General features: G+C 44.8%; 1 protein-coding gene across 2 annotated transcripts in view; it reads left to right on the top strand.

Moving 5' to 3' along the window:
* The window catches only part of LY86 (lymphocyte antigen 86), a 65,800-nt gene that overhangs the window by 18,588 nt on the left and 25,862 nt on the right, over positions 1–21,350 (top strand). Inside the window, exons 2-3 of one of the 2 annotated variants that reach the window (XM_080654798.1) lie at positions 18,001–18,087; positions 19,306–19,434. In XM_080654798.1, coding sequence (XP_080510924.1) covers positions 18,001–18,087; positions 19,306–19,434 — 216 coding nt within the window. The remainder of the gene's footprint in view (positions 1–18,000; positions 18,088–19,305; positions 19,435–21,350) is intronic. The other variant, XM_080654799.1, reaches the window with a different exon arrangement.

Here is a 21,350-nt window from a genome sequence, read left to right as displayed (position 1 = left end):
AGGCCCGGTGCATGAAAATTCATGCACTGGAGGGGGGGGGGGTCCCTCAGCCCAGCCTGCCCCCTCTCACAGTCCAGGAGCACTCAGGGGCCAGAGGCGACCTGGAGATCAGGGGAAGGCGACGCCCCCATCACACCTCTGTTGCTGCCACTGCCAACAGCGCAAGCCTTGGCCAGGCCTGGTTACCTGAGCCTCGGGCGGCCCTGGGCAGCTGGGCAGCCGCCATCTGAGGCTTGCCTGTGCCTCAGGCTGGCCCTGGGTGGCTGGGCAGCCACCATTGGTGGCTTGACTGTGACTTGGGCCAGCCCTGGGTGGCTGGGCGGCTGAGCAGCTGCCATCTGAGGCTTGCCTGCACCTCGGGCTGGCCCAGGGTGGCTGGGAGGCTGAGGGGACTGGGGGACTCTGGAGGCAGTTGTGTGGAGCAGCCGGGCCCACCTGGGGGCAGGCTCAGACTTGCTGCACGCCTGCCTCCCTGGTGGGGCTGAGGGGACTGGGCGCCGCCATATTGTGGCTGTGGGTGCTGCCATCTTTGTGGGCGTGGCAGTCAATTAGCATATTCCCTCCTTATTGGTTGTGGGCACTTCCATCTTTGTGAGGGCATGATGGTCAATTAGCATATTCCCTCTTTATTAGATAGGATAATTATGTGTATAGATGACAATTGTATCTATTCTCCTTTTGATGAATATTTAGGTTGCTTCCAATTTTTTATAGTTACAAACTGTTGTGAACATTTATTACTTATGTTTCCGTATCAAAAAACAAATTCTCAGCTCAGGACTTTTCTTTCCAGTTTTCTGAAGCTTAAGCCCAGGTAAAGGTATTTTGGATAACCGTTCTGAGTTTCACCAGTTTTGTCTAGAAATGTTTCCACACAAGGATAGTTTTTAAATGTTATGTTCTGAAAACACAAACAGATGGCAAGAAAAGGTGACAGTGATGGTGTGAAGGAGAAGGGTGAAGGGTTGAGTTGGGGTCTACTTGAAATTCTGCTGTGATCAACTCATGCGTTATTTTAAACTTGTGTGTGGGATTCATTGGGGAAGGGAAGCTGTGGTTAATTGGCAGTTTACACTCTTCTCATTTACTGATCTGAAGTCAGGTCTCTCGTCTTATTTTTCATGTCAGTTTGCTATCTTCCTATATAATTTTTTATATTTTTAGCAAAAGTATTTTTAATCTATAATCAGGAGAAAAACACTAGAAATTGTGTTGATTCAGAAAACAGAGAAATGAGTCCTTTACTTAGGAATTTGTTTTGCTGGAAGAGAGGAATTTTGCCAGCAGAAGGCAAAGGAATCTTGTCTCTCCATCATCAACCAGTAAGGGCTGTAGTCCTGTCTTACTTGTGCTGTGGGAGTCTAGTCCCAGGTGGTTTGTGTTAGATCCGTGACAACATGCAAAGGAGAAGCATGGAGGTTCCCTGGAGGCACCTCTCTCCTTCCCGTCAGGGAGAGCTCCCTGCAGAACTCTGGCTCCATGTCACCATGTGAGAGGTGCAGGAAGAAATGGTGGCCTGCCTTTAGGAATAAGGAATTCTGCTTCCCTGATTTCAGTGCAAGACATCCTATAGTAGAAGCTCATGATGGACCCTATAGGTAGAGCCCCTGATAGGATTACTGTCCTTCTAAGAGGAAGAGAGCAGCTCTGTCCCTTTCATGTGAGCACACATGGAGAAGTCACCATCTACAAAGCAGGATCAGGGCCCTCACCAGCAACTGAACCTTCTAGCATGTTGACCATGTACTTCCCAGTCTCCAGAGCTGTGAGAAATTAATGTCTATTGTTCAAGCCACCTCGACTGTGATATTTTGTTATGGCAGCCTGATAGACAACACGTCAGCTCCGTCAGTGGGCTTGCTTCCTAGGAAAAGTGTAAATTGATTTTTTTCTCTTGTGAGTCTGATGGGGGATTGGAAGCAGCAGTGGACAGTTCATTATCATGTGCAGGACAGCAGTACTCAAGGAGGAAGAAAAATATATGAAGTTGATCTCTTACTAGAAAGCACTGGGAAACAAATCTCAAGAATTAACACTTGTTCTGCAGGCCTCTGTATGGCCAAGAGTGGCCACAATTGCATTGGGGGCTCTGAGTGCAGCATTGAAAGGAAGGGTGGTGGCTAAGTAAGGAACCCCCATCACAGTCATCCAAGTCTCCCTCTCCCCTGTATAGGCATCAAGGACAATTAGCTATGGCTGTTTGTGCACTTCATGGCTCCTAGCATTTGCATCACTTCTGGAAAAATCCTTCTCATGTCACAGGGGAAGTTAGCTAGAACCTCCAAGGCTGATGGGTATAAAAGTTGTCAACCCCACATTGGACTACAAGCCACTCTCCTGATTTATCCCTGGGGAACAAGCTTCTATGACAAGAGCTTCTCTCTGAAAGGACCTGCCTGCATTACTGGAGGGAATGTAATCACAGCCACTCAGGAAAACAGTTGTGCCTTTTCTTATAAAACTAAACACATACCATATAACCTAGCAATCCAAATCCTGAGTATTCATCCCAGAGCAATGGAAAATGCTCATACAAAAAGCTGTAAGTGAAAAATCATGACAGCTTTATTTGTAACTAGAGGCCTGGTGCATGAAATTTGTACATGGGAGGGGGGGCCCCTTAGCCCGGCCTGCAACCTCTCACAATCCAGGACTCCTTGGGGGATGTCTGACTGTGGGTTTAGGCCCGATCCCTGTGGTCAGACATCCCTCTCGCAATCCTGGACCACTGGCTCCTAACCACTAGCCTGCCTGCCTGCCTGATCACCCCTAACCACTGTAGCATTGTCTGGAAGGACGTCTGGAATGATGTCCAGAAGGTTGTTTGGCTGTCTGGTCTAATTAGCATATTATGCTTTTATTATTACTGATAGGCCCATGCTGGCCAAATGTCTCTCAACAGGTGAATGGTTCGACAAATTGCAATGCATTCACACTGTGAATACTACTCAGCAATAAAAATGAATGAACTATTGATACACAAAACCTGCAAGGATCTCTCAAGGGCATTATGACAAATTAAAAAGTTTAGTCTCAAAAGGTTGCATACTGCATGGTTCTACTGATGTAACAACACTCAAGATGGGAAGGGGTGATGGGTAGGGAGTGACTAACAAAGGGCAGCATGAGAAAAACCCTTTGTACCTGTATCTTGATTGTGCTGGTGGTTACCAGGTACATGTGAGAAAATTGCATAGAACTACATGTGAGCATGTGCACATGCATGCACCCCCCGCCCCCCATACACAGAGGACACAAAAAAACTGGTGAAATCTGAAGGTGGTTTTTAGACTTCACCAGTGTCGGTGTCCTGGCTTTGAAACCCGGTTATGGAAGATGTTACTATGAGGGGAGGGGAGTAAAGGAGATTTTGCAATTTCCTGGAAGTCTATTATTATTTAAAAATAAAAAGTTAATTATAAAATGAAGTCCTGGCCTGTAGCTTTGAGCCTAACACCCTGCATCTCACTTGCAAGGGTACTGCCCACAGTGCAGATCCCTGCCCCCCCCAAGTTCAGGCTCCACAGCCCTGGCCTCTAGAGCATCTGAGAAGCTGGCACCAGAACAAGTGTAAAGCTTAAGGCGGTGCTAGGATCCTCCTTTTACAGGTGAGGACATGGCAGCTCAGTGAGGCCAGGTGATGGCCAGCTGTCATCCTAATTTACATTCTGAGTTAAGTGGAAGCAGTTGTTCCTAGAACCACTCCAACAATGAGTGCTCCAACATGGTCAGCCTTACAGGCCAAAGTGAGCTGGGGTTGTTGTATTTCTGAAGTGTGTGTGTGTGTTTATTTAAAGACTTCAACGGATAAACTATAGGCATCAATGGGACAGTAATTTAATTCCGCATGATGGGCAGATGATCAGCAAAGTCAAGAAAAGGGTGAGAAGGCCAGAGCTTACCTGTAAAACGCAGGCCAATGATGATGCTGGAAACTGTTTCACCAAAGTGTCTCCTTCTCTGGAAGTCATGGGAAGAAAGCGGAGACCTACCTTTCTGGTGCCACTTTAGCAGTAGGGGAAAGAACATTACATTCTTCCCAGCATCCTTCCAGATGGGACTTCAGGATCTTTAAGGTCCACCCATGTCCCTGCAAACACCTGCCACCTCTGACCTCACGTCTTCAAAGAAAACCCTCAACTGGCTGCATTTACGATGCTTACAGTGAACAGCACAAATGTAGGACTGGCTTGATTTCACCAGGGGCTTTTGTCGGCAGCTGTGGAGGTCCCAGAAATCACAGGCTCTTTAGAACTCGCTTCTGTGTGCATGCTGTTCTCTGCCCGAAGGCTCACAGGGAAGAGTTGCTGTAGACTCAGGAGACAGACGCCCCATCTGGGTCCATGCTCCAGCCCTCCCAGAGGGCTGACTGTGCACACTTTCTTTAAACCTTCTTTGCTTCAGTTGCCTTGACTCTTAAAATGAAGGGAATTATAGTATTTCTCTCTTAAGGCTTTAGTGAGGATCTGAGTTAATATCCATATAGTGCTTAGAACAGCACCTGCATGTGGGCAGGACTATAAAAGTGACCTCTCCTGTCACCCTCCCTGACTCCCCTACAGCTTGAAGACTGGGCTCTGGTGTCACTGTCACCTCCTGCAGTCCCTGACCACCCACGATGGGTCTGAGTGCCTCCCTTGGGCTCTGTGGCATCTTGTGGCAACTGTGTTTACCTTCTCTTTCTCCTTCTACACTCTAGGTTCTGAAAAATCAGGGGCTATGCCTAAAATGGAATCATCTCTTTGTATCCCCACATGTAGTTCAGTGTTCAGCACATAATAGGCTCTGGAAACAGGTCTGTGATTGGATCAATAAACAACAGGTATCAGGTTTCTTGTCTCTCCTGTCGAAGTTGCATCTCCCACTCTATTTTCTCAGCTTTTACCAAAAATAGAGAAATTTAATTGCTGGCATGCTCAGATAGCTGCTCTGACTTCAAACATGTGTCCCAAACACAATCTAATTGGAAGAATATTTACTCCCAAGTCTGAGGATTGAGAACTAGGAAGGGAAAGTAATCCTTATTTCATGTATACCAAGAGAAGGCAAACTAAGGGTATTTTAGGGTTAATTGACTTAATAAACAAGGAAATGTGTTAGCAAAACATTTGAGGAGATAAGCAGGCAGGCCTTTTTCAAAGTCAGCTCCATTACTGCAAAGGAGATCTGTTCCCTCACTTTCCCCGTCTGATTATTGATTAACGTACCTTCATTCGCTCAGCAAACATTTCTCCCCCACCTATCACAGTGCAATGAGCCCAACAGGTGTTGTCAGAGTGGGGAATTCAGAAATAGTAAAAGGACTGTGTTGTTTTTGGTTTCTCATTCTCAAACTCTTAAAGGAGTTATTGTTCAGAGAATTCTCAGTTTAAACCCTGCTACCTTTCTCAAAAGAAGTAAGTTATTCTCTCTGTATAGCCCGTATTTGTGCCTGTGTCCAGGACCAGAGGCAGCCTCAGGAAGTGAAATGGTGTCAGGAAGAAGGAGGTGGATGAGTTGCTATTCTGTTCCCAAAGGTCCTGGAGGTTTGTGGAGAGACACTGGACACACAACACAACACAACACAACATAACACAACACAACACACTCCGCCCAAGTCCCCACCACGGGAAGAGGGTGCCCAAATTCCCAGACTGCAGAGTTGGCCACCTCTTTGAACACAGAGGGCAGAGAAAGACAAAGCTGACCAGGCTATAAAGATGCTGCTGTCTCCTTAATTAAGGCTGAAAGTCTTTCATTTACAACCACGGGCTGTTTTATTTTAATTTGATTTCAGGGACTGCTCTGATCCCATCCACAAATGATGCTCTGCACCCCAGCACAGAGGCCTGACCGAGTCCCTGCAGGTGGCCACCACTCCCGCACAGGCCCCAAAGCTCCCACTCACATCTGCCAAAACCCTGCTGTGTTTCCCCAGAAGTTCTCTCCTACCTTTGGAGTTTGTTATGGACACGCCATGTTTCATGTCCCCATTCCACAACAGCTCTCACTGTCCATCATTTAGCTTTACCCTCTTCATCCCATCTCAAACCTTTCTGTGTCTAGGTTAGTGTTAGGCTCAGAGTCAATAATCCTGAAATGAAATAGAAAAAAAAAAATCTCTTAGGGGCTGTTACAAGAATTTTAACTAGCAGAGCCCTGCTTTTTTTTTGAAAGAATTCCTTAAGGAGTCACTGGGGTAGCTGCTGAGGCCCAGGGGCCTGGTGTGGTTTCTTCCCCGACACTGAGACAGAAATACTTCGTTGTTTCTCTAGAGACAAAAGTTGGAGAGATGATGAAATACTGCCATTTGTGACAACATGGATGGATCTTGAGAATATTATGCTAAGTGAAATAAGTCAGTCAGAAAAAGCTAAGAACCATATGACTTCACTCATATGCGGGATGTAAAATTGAAACTTATGGATACAAACAGCAGTGTGGCGGTTGCCAGAAGGGAGGGGTGCTGGAGGGGGCAGGGGGCCTAATATATGGTGACAGAAAATGATTTGACTTTGAGTGGTGGGCACACAATGCAATATATAGATCATGTGTCATTGAAATGTACACTTGAAACTTATATGATCCTATTAACCAATGTTATCCCAATCAATTTAATAAAATAAATAAATATTTTTTTAAAAAGAGAGGGAGGGAGGCAGAAATACGGTGACAGGTAGCTTATGGGGAGGGGCATGCCTTCCTGAAATCCCCAATCTTCATAATTTCTATTAAACTTATGGGCAGGTTTGTAAGATTTCTGAAGAAATCTTTGAAGGGGTGAGACTTTAGCCTGGAGGGATGCATTGGCAATCTGGGAGCCCACCCACAAGCGCATGCACCAGGACCCAGTGCAGAACTTGATGTGGCTTACTAACAGTAGTTTCCAATGAGGCTGAGCTGTGGCATCAGCTGGGAGCAATGAAAAATCTCGATGCCCAGGCAGCACCCAGCCTCCTGGGGTGGGGCCCAGGCCTGGGTGTTTTTAGAGACACCCAGGTGATTCCAATGTACAGTCAAGTTTGAGAACCAGTGGTGGCAAGCATCCGGACCACAAATTGTGTTCAATGCAATCCTATTTATAGCCCAAGGGCTGGAAGGCCCTCACTGACATCTAGGTTTTGTTCCAGAAATATCTACTGAACTTGACTAAATTATTTTAAACCTAGAGTGCTCTGGCATTAAAAAGAAAATTTCTAAAAGAAGTTGGTTTCTACAGCTGCATTGAAAATAGTCAGCAGCGCCTTTCTATTGAGACTCTGCTATTTGCCTGGGACTGACCTAGATGCTCTACAAACTTCACTTTTCTTGATTCCTACAAAAACCTTCCGATGCCTCTGCTTTTTACTCTGTGCCATGCCAGTGTCTTTTGGGTAGAGAAGCACGAGTCCTTTTGCAGGGCAGCAGTGACCTACCTGACCCCAGCCAGCAAGCGTAGCATAATTGGGAAGCTGTTTTTTTGTTCCTTCCTGTGATCAGCCCGCAGCGTAAGAGGAGCAAGGTCTTGGCGCATGTGTTTGGACTCATTTTGCCTCTGTCCAAAGCTCTGCTTCTTTCTTTTCCTTAGTGCCTTTTGTGTCTCCCACGTGGCAGCAGGAGGGCCAAGCCACAGGAGCAGCACTGAGAGCACTGGAGGCTGAGTCCGCAGACAAGACAGTCCCTTCCCTGCCCTAGATCTCAGCCTCTTCATCACATGGTGGGGATACTAATACCGGTGTCCTGGCCACTCACAACATTGGGAGAGAATGGATGATTCAAGTACTAGTACACCTGGGAACTCCCAGTACTCTGGGCTCATGTGCAGTTCTGTAAATGAGCAAGGCCAGCACTGCCCTCGGCTGTTACCTCCCAGCCAGCTTACCAGTTTCTGTCACTCATGCATCATGTTCCACAGCACCAGACGCCAAGGACAAACACCTTAGCTCTTTTTAAAAAAACCATACCCAATTCACAACTTCCAGAAGTTGGAGGGGATTTCTTCCCAGCATTAACCGAAAAAACCCAGCACTCACCCTCAGGACCCAGCTCTGATCCCCTGTTAGAGATGAACAGATTTGTGGGAAATGCAGAAATGAAATATGACAGGTGTATCCAGTGGTGTCTTGATGTCACCAAATACTGCCATGGGTCCCACTGTTCCTCAGCCCAGGACTCGTGAAGTCACCAAGGATCCCCCCTGGGAAGGGGGTTCTGCTTGCTTGTGAAACCCGAACCCCCACCCTCCAAGTGCAGTGGAGACATGCTCTGAATTCTACTCTCCCATTAAAAACAAAACAAAACAAAAAAGCAGAACAAGCTAGCTTTACTCATTTTTCCTATCCCAGGGGAACTGATTCCAGATTAGTTACAGAAAGTTAAACAATTATCAGTACCAAACAGAATAGACAAGTTCCCCGATGCTTCTAGACTGGAGGAGCCCTGGCAGTTTCATCACTGCTTAACCAGTCCTGGGGCTCTGGGTATCTGGCCTGGTCAAGAGCCTCCTGCCCCGCTTGGTCTAGCTAGCAGTGTCTGGTGCGTATGACACAGTTAATAAATATGATTGAAAGAGTGGATAGCAACATTGTCATTAAGATTAAAAAGGGGCCAAAACAGACAGAATGAAGTGCGTCCATAGAAGACGTACCTTGCACAGAGAAGACCATAAAACATTGACTCTATGTTGACTATAAATGAGAGAGTGAAGTATACATGTATCTTTTAATGAGTCTATCATTCAGTTGTATGGCATTGTAATTAGATGATGGAAGTGTTGCAATCCAGATGAGAGCAGATGCATTTTCTGATTTGACTTTGTATACCCAAGGCCTGGTGCTCTTCCTGCCAAATGTCAGATACTCAGTGAAATGAATGAGAAGCTACATTAGAATTCCCATTCTCAAGCTACTATCTGTCACCTATAGGACAGGTTCTAGTTTTCTCTCATCCTCATGTTAAGATTCTGTGCTATGTGGCACCATGGTGCCCTCTTGGTAACACACAATACAACTATGCATTTAGTGTTCATTGTTGATCTACTCCTAAGACCCAAAAGATCAAGCATATCAGCCTCTAATGGGTCCTTATTTTTCTTAAGACATTTGACGAGGTATTTTGGATAAAAGCTTATCTTCATTGCCATTTATCTCTTTATGGTCTCTAATGTTTACATTATGATACAAAAACCATCTCATCCTAAGCTGATGGAAGCCAATCTCAGGTTATTCTGGGAAAGTGGAATTCAGAAGCCTAGGGGGCCATGCAGGTAAATACCCCTTTCCATCAATAATGAATTCCATTGAATTCCATTTCTTTTACAGTTAGAAGCAGACAAGTTGAGGGATCTAGAATTTTGAATTTGGTAGCACCAAACATACCTTTATACTCAATAATGCATTCACTAAGCTTACCAGACAGCCTGCAGATGTCGGAACCCTCTCACATTACAAACAATAGGTAATCCACTGTGACGATGTCCATTCCATTTTTGTTGTAGTCAATATCAAGAACATATTTAAGCATTTTGATTACACAAGAAGCCAAGTCATATCTCAGACTTTAAATGTGTGTGTGTGTTTCCAATGAAATGCTGACCAAAAAGACTTGAATGGGGATGGAACTACTCTTATTTGAAATAGAGGCCCATCAGTGGTCCTTGCTGTGCCATTCTATAGTGATAAGATTTGACAGGTGTAAAAAAAGAAGAGATCAGGAAATGACAGAACAACATAAATTAGAATATATTTGCCACTTTGTATGTCATGTCTTTCTCTTCCAAGTCAGGGAAGGAGTGAGGGAAGAGTGGAAGGAGCACACCACAGTGGCATCAAGGACAGACAAAATGAAGGCTAATTTAGTGTTGTTATGATAATGAATTTCCAGCAATGGCATCTCACTGAAGCCTTACTCATCATACTCCTTTTAGCAATTCACAGTGACCCTTTAATGTTTTCTTATGAATCACACAGGAAAATTAAAACACCCCAATCAAAATATAGCTACACAAGAAGGCAAATTTTCAGATTCATGCATAACTAGACCTGTATTGTAAACAGAGTATAAGCTTGTAGAATTGGTAATCATCCAACCTAAAGGAAGATGTCAAGAGCAAATTCTGCTCATTTTGTTTTATTTGGAAAAGAATTCTGAAAGATGACAGGAATATCTGCTACCATTTGGACTGGGACTGGGTTTTCAGCTACACTCAGAAACTCTATCCTAAGTGCCAAAGCAAATTCCCACTATTACAATGACGAAGCTAATGCACTAGCACCTTCTCAGAAAGCCTTCTGAGTGTGAGGAGAGATCAATATTAGTGACCTCACAACTTAGCCTTTCCAAGTAATCGCTGGTGCCCAGCAAACCTGCAAGTACAAGCTCAACTTCCCTTCTGCTATCATCAAAGTATCTGACTTTCTTTCCTTTCCATCTATTTATCCAACCAAGTGACATTCCTGGACACATCTACTAGAATAGACTCTGGTTATCTAATAGTTCCTACTCTAGTATAATCTATGAGAGGTGCAAACTAGCAATACTTAGCACATTCATGATGATAAAGGTATGAAAAGATATACACAGCCTGCAGTGCGAGACCAGAGGAAGAACAGATGATGAAAGGGAAGATAGCATCCTGGAGAGGCATGCAGGAACAAAGGCCCCAGAGAAGCAATCAAATTTTTCCTAAACCTCTCACAAGACATTTATTGGAAATTGTTCAAATTGATTTTTGCACTGCAGATAGAGGTAAATATGTCTTCTGAAAGTAGAGAATTAAAGCAAGAGCCATTTATCCAGCAAATAGTGAGTTAGCACCTGCCATTGCAGGTGCATATCAGACACAATGAGAAGGGGAGGGTAATCAAAGACATAAGAGGATATAATATAACTAGAGGCCCAGTGCATGAAATTCATGCATGGATAGGGTCTCTAGGGCTGGCCAGTGATCAGGGCCTATCAGGGTCTTCCAGCTGCTGGCCGGGGCCTTCCTTCCCTAGCTGCCAGCTGCCAGCCAGGGCCTTCCCTCGTTCCATGCCACCCCCTCGTGGTCAGCACACATCATAGTGAGCGATCGAACTCCCGGTCTCCTGGTCAAACTCCTGAGGGGGCACTTTGCATATTAGCCTTTTATATATATAGATAAGATATAACAGAAAAGTCCTGCCCTGGAGGATCAGACATCCATTGGGGAGGCAAGGCATTATCACATAACATATTGAGTAAGTACACAATGCAGTCTGTTACATGCTAAATAACTGGCATAAATCATAAGTTCATAGGAATGGAGAGAAAGAAGCTTATGGGATGAGGTAACATTTCCCATAGAGGTCAGGATTTGGATAGAAAGGCAATGAAATCACAGATCAGATCATGTCACCCACTCCCCCTAAAATTATCATTGGCTCCCAGGAAGTTATTGGCTCACTCTTGGTGCTTCCACAGGACCAGGACATCCCTATTCGTAATACTCCTGAAACTGAGATGGCTTTTTCTAACCTCTGTATCCCAAACACTCCACATATTTCCTGCCACTGGTAGGGGCTCCAAAACTTCATCCCACAAAGGTACAGAGCCATTTAGAGGCATTTAAATCTTGAGCTAACTAGTGACCATAGCAGGAAGGGCTGTGAATGCTCAACTGGAAGAGCTGTTGAGGATTCGGACAGCGTGACACAAAAGGCCCCTGTGGTGGGGAACTCTATGTCTCAACTTGTTAGGCTCTGGCACCAGCTGTTTGGTGAGGATGTTGCTGTGGGTGTGATTAACATTTACAGCAAGAAGACTTTGAGTAAAGCAAACTGTCCTCCACACTGTGTGGGGGTCTGGTCCAATCAGCTGAGGACCTTGGGAGAAAGGACTGAGGTTTCCCGAGGAAGACGCAGTCCACTCTCAAGACTGTGACATGTAATCTCAAATTTCTGGCCTGCTGGCCTGTCAGCTGTGTCTACCAACCCAAACTATGTGAGGCAGTCCCTTATAATAAATCTCTCAGGTAGATAAATAGATGATAGATAAATAGATTAGATATACTACATGTATTTACTATATACACTGAGTGGCCAGATTATTATGATCTCTGAACGCATAATAATCTGGCCACTCAGTGTATATAGATATATATTAGAGGCCTGGTGCATGAATTCGTGCATGGGTGGGGTCCAGCCATCCTGGCCAGGGGGAGGGGACATGGGCAGTTGGCCTGCCTGCCTGCTGCTCGAACTCCTGGTCAAGGGGACAATTTGCATATTAGCCTTTTATTATATAGGATATACACTGAGTGGCCAGATTATTATGCATTCAGAGATCATAATAATTTGGCCACTCAGTGTATATTATCTATGTAATACATATACAGGATGTAATTACAAAGGCAGTGTTTATTAAAATACATGTCATTTTCATTTAACAGCTATCAGCTTTTAAAGTGTGTATACATTTTTGGGATACCCTGTATATTATACATATACAATAGCATATGTATATTCTCTAGAGAACCCTAATATACCCCTTTTATTAAATAACAAGAAGCTACCTGGTGCTATTTTATTAAGCAACCAGAAGCAAACCAGCTTCACTCGCAATCTCTTTGCCCAAGTGTTTCTCCTCTCCATAAACTGTTAGAGTTGATCTCGCCAGTACAGCTAAGCTGTGTGTTAATGGTAAAGCCTTCCCCTTCTCTATTGTCCTTCCCTCCCCTCCCCAAGCTGTGCCTCTATTGAAAGCATGCTATGAAATATGCTTTGTAATTTCTAACTCCTGTATTACTTTCTAACTCCTGTAATACTTTCTGTATTCTGCTCACAGAACATGTAGGAAGCAACACCAGCTCCTAAAGTAATGGGGTTACAGGGGTGAACCAGAAAGTTAAGGTATAGTATTAGAAGAAAAGTCAGTGTTCTGGGTCTCAGATGTCATCCATCTAAGTACTGGGTGGGTGCAAGGACAAAAAGAGAGAGGGAAAGGGGGAGGGAGGGAGAAAATGAGAGAGAGAGAGAGAGAGAGAGCGAGTGCCTGGAAGGAGGGGGAGAGAGGTACGGGAGGAGAAGAAGAGAGAGTGGGAAGAGAGCAGAAGAGAGGAGGGCAGCAGGAAGAGGGAGAGGGAAAGAGAAGAGAGACAAACTTCATGCAGCAGGAAGGACATGGACAAGCGTGGGGATGGACTTGGATATGAACCTGGGAGGCGAGCGGAGGTGAGGCTGGAGCAGCACCAGCTCCTTTTCAGGGTGGCGCTGCTGTAAGAACTCCACCTCCCATGGGGCAGGGGAGCCAGTGTTCACCCACCTTGCATCAGGTTTTAAAACCTAAGCAATAGAACTGTAAGCCATGTATGTGCACACAGCACACAGATGCACACACAAGCTCATGTAGAACCGGTAAAATCTGAATAAGTGCTGTGGATTATATCTATGTTAGTTTCCTAGTTTTCATACTGTGTTATATTTTATGTCAGATGTTACCATGGGGTGGGGGGGGGGGTGGGCGGGGAGCTGGGTAAAGGGTACCTAAAACCTAAAACCTCTCTTTATCTCTTTGCAACTTTCTGTGAGAATATAATTATGTCCAAATATGAAGTCAAACAAAACCCCTCAAGCAGACCTATGAAATATAAAAATGGCATGAGCAGCATGAGAGTTGGCTCCTCCTCTATACCTCAAACCACCCAACCAGCGACCAGGCTGCAGGGCGCCCAGCGATGCCCTGACTCAGGACTTAATGACGTGGAGCCTGGGACGACACTGCCTGGCCCAGCGGCCTGCACTGCCCAGGGCCCACCAGGCTCGCAGCCTCCCGGTCCTTGGTGGGGAATGCCCCTCCCAAGGCTGTGCCAGTGGGTTTTGTTTCCTTCCCCTGGGTCCAGCTGAGACCCGAACACTGGTTAGAAAATTCCCAGGTGAGCTTGTCGTCTCTTGGACCCGTAGTTGGCAAACTGCGGCTCGCGAGCCAAATGCGGCTCTTTGGCCCCTTGAGTGTGGCTCTTCCACAAAATACCATGGCCTGGGCGAGTCTATTTTGAAGAAGTGGCATTAGAAGAAGTTTAAGTTTAAAAAATTTGGCTCTCAAAAGAAATTTCAATCGTTGTACTGTTGTTATTTGGCTCTGTTGACTAATGAGTTTGCCGACCACTGTCCTGGATGACCGCCCGGTCCCAGCCCGGCCCCAGAGAGCACAGGCCACCTTCAGAACTTCAGGCACAAGAATGTTTCCGGAGCTGAGATATGTTAGACCCTGCACAGGCTAAGCCCTCCTGTTTACCTAGGTCTGTTCCACTCCGTGGGTGATCCCGAAGCAGTTCCAGGACACGCTGACTGCTGCTGCCCTTGTCAAGCTAGGCAGATGCTGTGCTGCTTTCCCGGAGCCGCTTCTCAGTCCCAGCGGACTGGCTCTCAGCTGTTTGGGGGGTAGAGTGGAGGGATGGGAAGAGAGGCTGCTTCCACCACCCTTGTCCCAGGGGGCAGCAGGGTGATTTGGGGCACGCTGGGCTCACTCACTCTAAGTACCATCTTCCATTGGGTGGAAGCCATACATGTCAACAAGGAACTTAGAGGCTAAGGAAAAATACTTTACATGAGCAGATTATATATTTTACCATGAAGCTTTGCTTCTTTGCTCAGTTTGTTTGCTGCTCTCTATACAATGACGAGTCTGGAGGAAACATTCTCTCTGCCCTGAAAGCCTGAGAACACCAACTCTCACTAACTTTCCAATTTACTCTTTCACAATATCCAAGTTCAGGTAATCCAATGTGTATGTATCACAAATCACCTGAGCAAGTGCCCAAGGGCAAGTCTCTGCCTCGCCCCCATCAGTTCAAATTCTTTATAAAGAGAATGACTTTAAAAATGCAATCCACCAACTTTTATTTTGGCAGGTGATTCTGAGACAGTTGGTAATCTGGTAACTGACAAAGCAATTCTTTAAAGCAGTGGTTCTCCACAGGGTGAGTTTGTCCCCCAGGGGATATTTGTCCATGTCTAAAGACGTTTTTTTGGTCCTCACAGCTGGAGTTGGGGGCAGGCGTGCTGCTGGTATCTAGTGGGGAGACGCTAAAGATGCCTCCTACGATGCACAACGCTACAAAAAAATGTGCATGTAACTCTTATTATTAATTCAGCAAACAATTATGTGGAACCTGTATAATCTTAAGGCATGCGGGCTCTGAGGCTGGGGAGCCCGCGTGGCAGCATCTAGTGGAGGAATGTCAGAGGTCTACAGACAATATAGTGAAATGCAGGGCATGCTGAGTGCCTGAGTGCAAACACAAACCAATAGGGGGAGGATATGAGATTGGGAGGACGGACTTGGGGAATGGGAGGAACTGATATCATGTCCCCCAAGATGACTGTAAGCTGCATATTCACTCTCAAGTGTAAAACTGAAATAACTGATAGGAAAGATCGCCAAACCCAAGGCACTTTTCCAGCAATCTAATTTTCTGTTTTTATAAACACATCTTCAGAAAGAAGTAGCCTACTGCTTTCTTTGTGACTTTGTTCCTCATTACGATTATTTTCCTAACAATATTTTTCCAGTATCAAAGACATATTTTATTTCCTTCTTTGTCCTTAGTTTATTCTATCTGTATCTTTAAATATTGATAAACATACAGTATAATTCTGTAACTGCTAAGTAGCTAAGCATTACACACTTGGCCTCTCATTTTTCCTCAGAGAGCAACCTAAATTATTTCACAATTTTCAGATATACTTTTCTAAAGATCTATTAGTTGGACTCTCTTTTTCAATACCAAGTGCCAAGTATGTAACAGAAACAATTGCATTTTTACCCCCTGCTCCTACTTTCCAAGCTGAAGAAAGCCCTTGGACAGCACAGAGATGTTTCTGAAGTAAAATGAGCAGAAGAGAAAATGGCTTTCCCCCCAGAAAAGTTAGTGGCCAGATTAAAGGTCACTAGATTCGGTTTGCAAGGCTGAAATTGCCTAGCGATCATTTCCACAGCAAAAGCCACAGACAATTATGCATCCTCCAGGTCAGCAATGTGGGTGATGAAACTGTCTGGCACACTATCACTGACAAATGTGAGCTCATAGCTCAGCTGAAATTGAAACCGGTTATGAAAGAGAACTAGCAGATGCCACAGGCCTGCACACAAATATTCCAGGCCATCTTGCAAATCAAATAATTAACATGTATCTTTGAGGCTCTGCTTTGTGAATGCCTCTGCACAACACTAAGAGGCAATTAATTATGTATTTGTTTGTTTTTAATTCTGGTTTTAATCTTGACCCTGCTAGTTAATAGCACCTCTCAGAGTCTATATTTTTTTTATCTATGAAATGGGGAAAATCATACCTATCTCTCAAGATCATTATTTGTTGTAGCAGTCTGGACCTGGTCAGGAAAACAGGACCACGTCAGTTATTTTAACATAGAGAATTTAATCAGGGAATTGCCTAAGCAGTTCTTAGAGAACCAAAGAAGCAAAAAGGGGACACTGAAGATGCAGTTACCACCCCAAAGGCTGTGAGAGCAGAGGGCAGAGGTTGGAGCTATTAGAACCTAGAAGCTTGAAAGAAGAGCCCTATGGGGCTGAGACACCCACTTCGGGGGGAAGGGGTAACAGCTTCTGAGGTACCGTCATCACAGGAGCTTTGGGCCGCAAAGCTGAGCCTCTGCTGATACCGGGAAGGTGCAAAGGAGAGCTGAACATGAACCAGTTGCCACTGACAGGGTGACACGCCCTCACCAGGTGACACTCTGAAGTACCAGCAAGTACACAGGAAGGAGCAAGTCTCTCCTCCCGCTCAGCCTCAGTTTCCCTCTGGCACCTCTAGCAGAGAAGAAATGTGATTTCGAAGAGCCCCAGCTTCACAAAGCAAGAGTTGGGAGGCTGGGTTTGGAGCTGAGAGACAGTGGCTTATTACATGGCCCTTTCATCCATTCATTATGTGATTTATCCAGTGCTTGCTATGTGTCCGATCATGAGGCTCTCTGCCAGATGCTGGGAATCTGAAGAATTCAATGGAAAACTCTTATAAATAAAGTGCACAGCTCAGGGACTAGTGCAATGTAGACCCAGCTCTCCTCTCTCAGGCCCAGTGAGAAACACAAAGGAAAAAGGAATGGAAAACAAAACAGCAGCTCCTGCCTTTTAGGAGTTCTGCGTTATGGGGTAAATCAAAGAGCAAAGTATAAAATCATACATGTTTGTACACTTTAAAAAGTATTTCAGACATAACTGTTTTAAGAATTCAGGAGCAAACAAATATTTTGGTGACTATCAGGAAAGCCTTCACAAAGACGAGGGGAATGAGCAACACCTTAGTACTTAGACAATGTCCCAAAGGGGTGAGATGATTATAAATGGGAGGAAGCATGTGCGTAACTCAAGCATGGTGGGAACTTCTGGGTGCTTACATTGCAGCCCCGACCTCAGGGAATGGAGGATGGCTTTGTGACATGAAGGGTGGAAGATGGGGCCAGTAGAACATCTGACACTCTTCTAGGGGATATAGGTGAACCACTGGAGATTTTTGAATAAGTAGAAGTTATGTGTAAAAAAGTGACCTTTGTAGTCCTTATCAGATCTAATATGATACCTTACATATAGTGAAATATTTGGGGAAAAAATCATTACATTGAATAGGATGGGATGGAATGGGATGGAATTTTTAAGGCAGGTCTTAATTTTGAAAATCTGCATATAGATTCTTCTGTTTTAATTATAATAACAAATGCTTTGTGAAGTGTTTTGTGCAATCAATGAGCAATTTTAAGCCTAAGTTCAGGAAATAAAAAGATTCAAGCAATGATAAAAATTTAACAAGTGAAGATGTAACCCACCAAAGACACGGTGCTCCTTTCTCAGACTGAATGTGACACTGAGCAGCGTTGCCTCCACAGAGACTGTGAGGGGTTGCTGAAAGTATCAGGGACCTATGCAAGGAATGTATTGGGCAGTGTGTTTCTGAATCAATTTTAGTGACTCATATAGAAAAAATAATAAAACTGGTGTGAATTTTGAATATGAGTCTACAGAGTATATGGTGTATTCACACCTAATCTGCTGTTTTTCTCTTGGCAGATCCATTACAAGATTTTGGCTTTTCTATTGACCAGTGTTCCCAACATTTAAAATCAAATATCAACATTAGATTTGGAATCATTCTGAGTAAGTAAAACTATTGACATGAAATAAAACAGCCTCTTACTGGCTCACACACCCAATTACTTGTATTAACTGGAGTGGCTGGCTCAGCCCTTGCTCCCCAGCACTCTGTGGAATTAACTCTATTTCCATTTTCCTCTTCAGTTCTCTCTCTGGGTAACATCCAGATAGAGTAAAACTCTCATTTAATGTTGTGATTTTTGTACTGAAAAGACTCTAGGCACTCATTTGGGTGATATAAGCACCTGGGATCAGTATATGTGGCAGAGAAAGAAAATATTTTGAGCCTAAGTACTGATGTTTGCTCAGGAGAGAGTTTTTGTTTAGTTATTTCAGCAACAAACAAGTCTACTACCAGCAACATGGCTAGTCTTTGTGTTATTTCATTTCCCAGACAGCTCATATAAGTTCTTCAACCTTGACTCAGTTAAAGGCATGCAATATCTTCTCACTCCACCCCAATCAATGAGCTCAAATGCTTTCTGATTGTTTATATTTGTATGGTCATGCCATCACAATTAATCATCATATTGCTATAGTTACTTTCTAAAAGAGCAGAGGATTTAATAAACTTAGCATGGGGAGTCAGTCCACAGAGATGGAGGGAACATTCCCAGAGTCCAAGAACTCTCATGCATCCTTGTATTTCTCAAACCTCACACAACATCTGGACTCTATAGCCTCAGCTCAATAAATGCTATGAGAGACAGAGAAATGCAGAATGAAAGTAGAATGGAGCAGAACATAAAAAGAGGAATGGAAGAAAGTTTCAGAAAGAATTGGAAGCCAGCACTGCAGGGCACCCTGAAGCTTCCTGTGTAACTATGCTACAACATCTGCCCAGCAACAGTGTGGGTGTGCAGGCTTGCCCTCACCCCAACGCTATCAGGGAGGTATCTAATACTATGGGGCTGAAAAGTGATAGAAGCCAAACCTGCAGCTACCACATTAAGGGGCCATGGCATCAGGGCAGGGGAGCGCAGCAGATAAACTATCTCCTCCAAGCAGATCAAGTTTGTGAAAGCACCTCATCTCATACTCAGGGCTGGCACCACAATCCCCTGCACCACTGCCTGCATGCTGTTTTACCAAGAAAACGGTTCCCTATGCAGCACAGACTGCTGGAAATGCAGGTTTGGGGGGATCATATGTGTATAAATTTTGAATGCTTTGATATGCAGCAAAACCCACACTAGGTAAAACCCATCTCTTTTCCTTCAGGAGAGGACATCAAAGGGTTGTTTCTTGATGCAAGTCTCCTGACGGGAGGAGTGTCCGTTTTGAATTACTCCTATCCCATCTGTGAAGAGGATTTTCCCAAGTTTTCTTTCTGTGGAAGAAGGAAAGGGGGTAAGTTGTCTGTCTTTCTCACTGATTGCTGAGGCCCAGGAACAAGATCTCTGCTGTGGTCAGGACACCTGGCAGGGATCTGGACCCTGCCCCTCACCTGTGGACAAGTTTCACCTCACATGTCAGCATCTAAGTGCTGTGTCATATGCTGTTACATAAAAATAACCATAAGGCTCGTCCTCAGGGCCTACCTGACAAGGTGGGTGTGAAAATCAAATTAAACAACCATATATAAGGTACTTTATAAACACAACATGTGTTAATTGTGACACTTTATTTATAAAAATAAAAAAAGGAGAGTTGGCAACAGAAAGAATCAGTAGCTTCCCCAAATCCATTGCTGTTCAAAGTGTTTCCAAGTTTCTCCTCAGCAATCTCTTTACTGGCAGGGTCTCCTCAATATAGCAATGGACTCTGAAAAAGAAAAAAAAAGGGGGCGGGGGAAGCTTTCTGACTGTCAGCATTTTACTGTAGTCTTTCTCATTTGAGTCATTGACTGATGGGGCAGTAGGTGGCTACATTCAAAGTTCAGATGTGTAAAACCCATTGTATTATTGCTCTTTCTCCACCCACTAGGATGCCAACTCTGCCATCCATACCTCAGTAGTGCCCAGGAGCCCCCCTTCAGCCTGTTCCCACCTCGCCTCTCCGCCTAGCCCTCACCCAGCATCTTCACCAAGACCCTGAGATGCCTCTGTTTATTTAACCAAAAGTTGGGTCTGCTCTGTGACTTTCCTTCCCCAGAAATTGTTTCTTTCCTCTTCCCAGGGTCTTCTTACCATTCCATTTGGCCAAGGGGGAACATGCCCCTAATCCCACACCCTTGATATACTCATTCATCTATTTCCTCATTCAAGGAAGCTGGAGGGAAATCACCTAATTATGCTTCTAAACAAAGGCTCTAAAGAAACTGGGATCCCCTTCCCATAGTGAAGATGCAAACTTGGGTGCATCCATGTATTTCCTCAACACAGAGAGCTGTTCAGTAGCTGGTCCCTATTGAACTTTTTCTACCTGCCCTCAGCCATTCCTGTCTAAGACTTCTCACCCCACCATCAGCCACTTTTTCTTTCCTTCCTTCCCTTCTTCCTCATTCACTTCTTCCTTCCTCCCTTCCTTCAATACTAAGTCTCTACTGTGTGCAAAGCACTTTGGGGAGCCTGAAGATGAACCAAGGATGGTTTCTGCCTTCAAGGACATTGATGATGGCCTAGAGGAGATTAGAGATCCACAAAACTCTGTGTAGTGTGTGCATTAAAGAGGCACAAACAAAATGCCAAGGAAACGTGAGAGGTATAGTTCATTCCCAACAGGTTGACCTGTTGGAATATGGAAAGTCTGAAAATTTTAATATAGAATTATTTTCCTGTTTGCCTTAAAGTTATTTGAAATTCTGTTACAGGCTTTTCAGCATTCATAATTCTAATATATAAAAACCCAGAGTCCATATCATCCACAACGACTGGAGGCTTGACCAACCAGAAGTCAGTGCTGGGGTTACCATGGCGACCCAGCACTGACTGCTGAGAGGGCTGTGGATCAGGCCCAGAGAGAGGCCTGGGGAGAGAGAAGCAGGATCTGATCCATAGCCTCCGTGGCAGCTGTAGATCAGCACTTGCCTCTCTCTTTCGCTCCAGGCCTGGCCAACAGCCAGGCCTCTCTTTCTCTCTGGCCTTTGCTGGGGATGCTGATCAGCCCCTCCTCTCTGATCAGGCCTGTTGATAGGCCCAGAGACGCTGACTGGCATAGAAACCAACCAATCAGAACCAAATCTGGGTGAAGTTGAGGAGCCAATGGCTTCCTAGGAGGCAGAGCTTTTGATGCTGACTGGCATAGAAACCGACCAATCAGCACCTAATCTGGGTGAACTGCAAAGGCAGAACCTAAGGTGGGGGGCTGAGGAGGGGTTTTAAGGG

The sequence above is a fragment of the Plecotus auritus genome (genome assembly GCF_963455305.1).
Source record: "Plecotus auritus genome assembly, chromosome: 2".
NCBI lineage: Eukaryota > Metazoa > Chordata > Mammalia > Chiroptera > Vespertilionidae > Plecotus > Plecotus auritus.
Note: the sequence above shows the minus strand (reverse complement) of the source record. Positions and strands in the feature narration are given on the sequence as shown.